General features: G+C 50.6%; 1 protein-coding gene across 1 annotated transcript in view; it reads right to left on the bottom strand.

Annotated features, from left to right (window-relative positions):
• The window catches only part of LOC108542703 (uncharacterized), a 16,698-nt gene that overhangs the window by 8,066 nt on the left and 5,937 nt on the right, over window positions 1–2,695 (bottom strand). The window contains exon 2 of the mRNA XM_017892804.1: window positions 1,423–1,561. Within this exon, the coding sequence (XP_017748293.1) occupies window positions 1,423–1,561 (139 nt within the window). The remainder of the gene's footprint in view (window positions 1–1,422; window positions 1,562–2,695) is intronic.

Raw genomic sequence — 2,695 nt, 5'->3', positions numbered from 1 at the left:
TTTATTTTTTTGAGACGGAGTCCCACTCTGTCGCCCAGGCTGGAGTGCAGTGGCCGGATCTCAGCTCACTGCAAGCTCCACCTCCCGGGCTTATGCCATTCTCCTGCCTCAGCCTCCTGAGTAGCTGGGACTACAGGTGCCCGCCACCTCGCCCAGCTAGCTTTTTGTATTTTTTAGTAGAGACGGGGTTTCACCGTGTTAGCCAGGATGGTCTCGAACTCCTGACCTTGTGAGCCACCCGTCTCAGCCTCCCAAAGTGCTGGGATTACAGGCTTGAGCCACCGCGCCCAGCCAGGGCGATACTTATTGATCAGGTGCAACTTATCATGGAGGACCTGGTATTAGAGGACACACTGACAACATAGAATAATACAGGCAAGTAAAATCAAGGCATTAAAAGTCCTCACATCAAGATGGACATGGCCTTCTCCCAGTGCATTCCACATACAGCATTTATTTGGCCAGCGCTGCTGTGTATTTCTTTAAGAACGCATTTTCTCCTAATCATTCCATTTCAAACAGAGCCACAGCTTTAAATGCTTAGTCTCAAAAGAGGTGAGTCCCTTTCAGCATCTCATGGGGCATACTGTATCTCCTTTCTTTCTTTCTTTTTATAATTTTTTTTTTTGAGACAGAGTTTCACTCTTGTTGCCCAGGCTGGAGTGCAATGGGCGATCTCGGCTCACTGCAACCTCCGCCTCCCGAGTTCAAGCGATTCTCCTGCCTCAGCCTCCTGAATAGCTGGGATTACAGGCATGTGTCACCATGCCTGGCTAATTTTGTATTTTTAGTAGAGACGGGGGTTTCTCCATGTTGGTCAGGCTAGTCTCGAACTCCTCAGGTGATCCACCTGTTTCGGCCTCCCAAAGTGCTGGGATTACAGGTGTGAGCCACCGTGCTTGTAAAAGGACAGCAAAAAGAGATGCTGTCCTTGTCCACTTTAGAAAGCGGAGGAGGGCGGATCACCTGAGGACAGGAGTTCCAGGCCAGCCTGGCCAACATGGTGAAACACTGTCTCTAGTAAAAACACAAAAATTAGGTTGCAATGAGCTGATGGACCCACCCGGGGTCAAGACAGTGACCAAGTGAAATGGGCATGGGCATCACGAGGTGTCTGCAGAAGGAAGTTGGAGGAGAGTGGTCCGAATTATTTTAGGAAAACCATCACTGTCAAGAGTGGAGCTTAAGCAGTCTGGCTGGGTAGGAGGCAAAAGCGGAACCAATAAACCCTGGCCATCCCCCACCCGCTTCCCAGGGTTGCAGAGAGAAGTCCAACTGTGAGATCACGCCCTGAGGGGGCTGCCGCCCTGGGGGTCACAGCCCTGCCCCGCTCCTTGCCCTGTTGGTGGGGACTGGGGACAAACTACTTAACCTCTGGACTCTCAGCTTCCCCACCTGGGAAGTGGGAACACCAATGCCTACCTCTTGGGGTGGAGGGAGCACAAACGGAGCCGAGGGGCGACAGTGGCTTAGTAGTCTGCAATGTGGGTCCAAGTATCCAACTAGCTTCTCCCGAAGGGGTCTTGGCTGTGATACGGGAGCACCTGAGCAACTGTGTTGCCTGCAGACAATACAATAGGAAGCATTTACTGTTTGGCCTAGGCTGTGTGCTGAGTGCTCTTCTCATTACAAACTCCCAACGGTTACCTACAGAAGGAAACCTAGAGACACTGTCCAGAGCCATGAGGCCCGGAATTAGCCGACCTCTGTTGCTTGATCTCCGCAAAGCGGAGACAAGACGGCACATTTCCGGGTTCTTTATTACAAACCCTTCCCGCGCGCGCCTAAACTGTTCCCGCACCCCAAAGCTTTTCCCGCGCGCGCCTAAGTTTTTCCCGCACGCGCCTAAACTGTTCCCACGTGCTAACCTTTCCTGCGCGCAGCGCAAACATTTTCCCGCCCAGGAAGATATGCAGCCTAGGGCGCAGGCGCGATCCGGCGCCGGGAAAAGTACAAACCCACGGTGCATGCGCGATTGTAATTTGAGTAAGCCCAGCCTCCAGTCACCGCCCTGGACCAACCTCTTCCTCTGCTAGCCTATATAAGGCATGACCCTACATTCAATAAACGAGACTTGATCAGGCTATTTGTCTTGTCTCCATTTCTTGTGTTTTCTTGTCTCCTCCATTTCCACTCCCCCTTCCAGGGCCCGTTCGACTGTCCTGCAGGTCGGGACACCTGGCGCCCGAACAGGGACCTGGACACGGGGGAAAAAGTGAGGAAGAAGGCACTAAAGTCGGCCGAAAGTGAAAGTGGAAGAAATTCCTCCGGACGTCGCGGGAGCCTGCCGCGTTGGAACCAGAGGTGAGTAATAGTGTCTGATTATGGGACAAGAATTAAGCCAGCATCAAATTTATGTAGGGCAATTAAAAGAGGTTTTAAAAACATGAGGAGTAAAGGTTAAAAGTAATGATTTATTTAAGTTTTTTGATTTCGTAAAAGATACCTGCCCTTGGTTTCCACAAGAGGGGACCATTGACGTAAAGAGGTGGCGTGGGGTGGGAGATTGTTTTCAAGATTATTATAGTACTTTTGGACCAGAGAAGGTTCCGGTGACAGCTTTTTCTTATTGGAATCTAATCAGAGATATAATAGATAAAAAGGAAAAAGAAAAAGATCCTGAGGTAATGGCGGTGGTTACTCAGACTGAGGAAATATTAAGAGGCAGCTCCCAAACCGACCTCGAAAAATCCAT

Source organism: Rhinopithecus bieti, unplaced genomic scaffold (genome assembly GCF_001698545.2).
Source record: "Rhinopithecus bieti isolate Rb0 unplaced genomic scaffold, ASM169854v2 scaffold_23529, whole genome shotgun sequence".
Lineage (NCBI taxonomy): Eukaryota > Metazoa > Chordata > Mammalia > Primates > Cercopithecidae > Rhinopithecus > Rhinopithecus bieti.
Note: the sequence above shows the minus strand (reverse complement) of the source record. Positions and strands in the feature narration are given on the sequence as shown.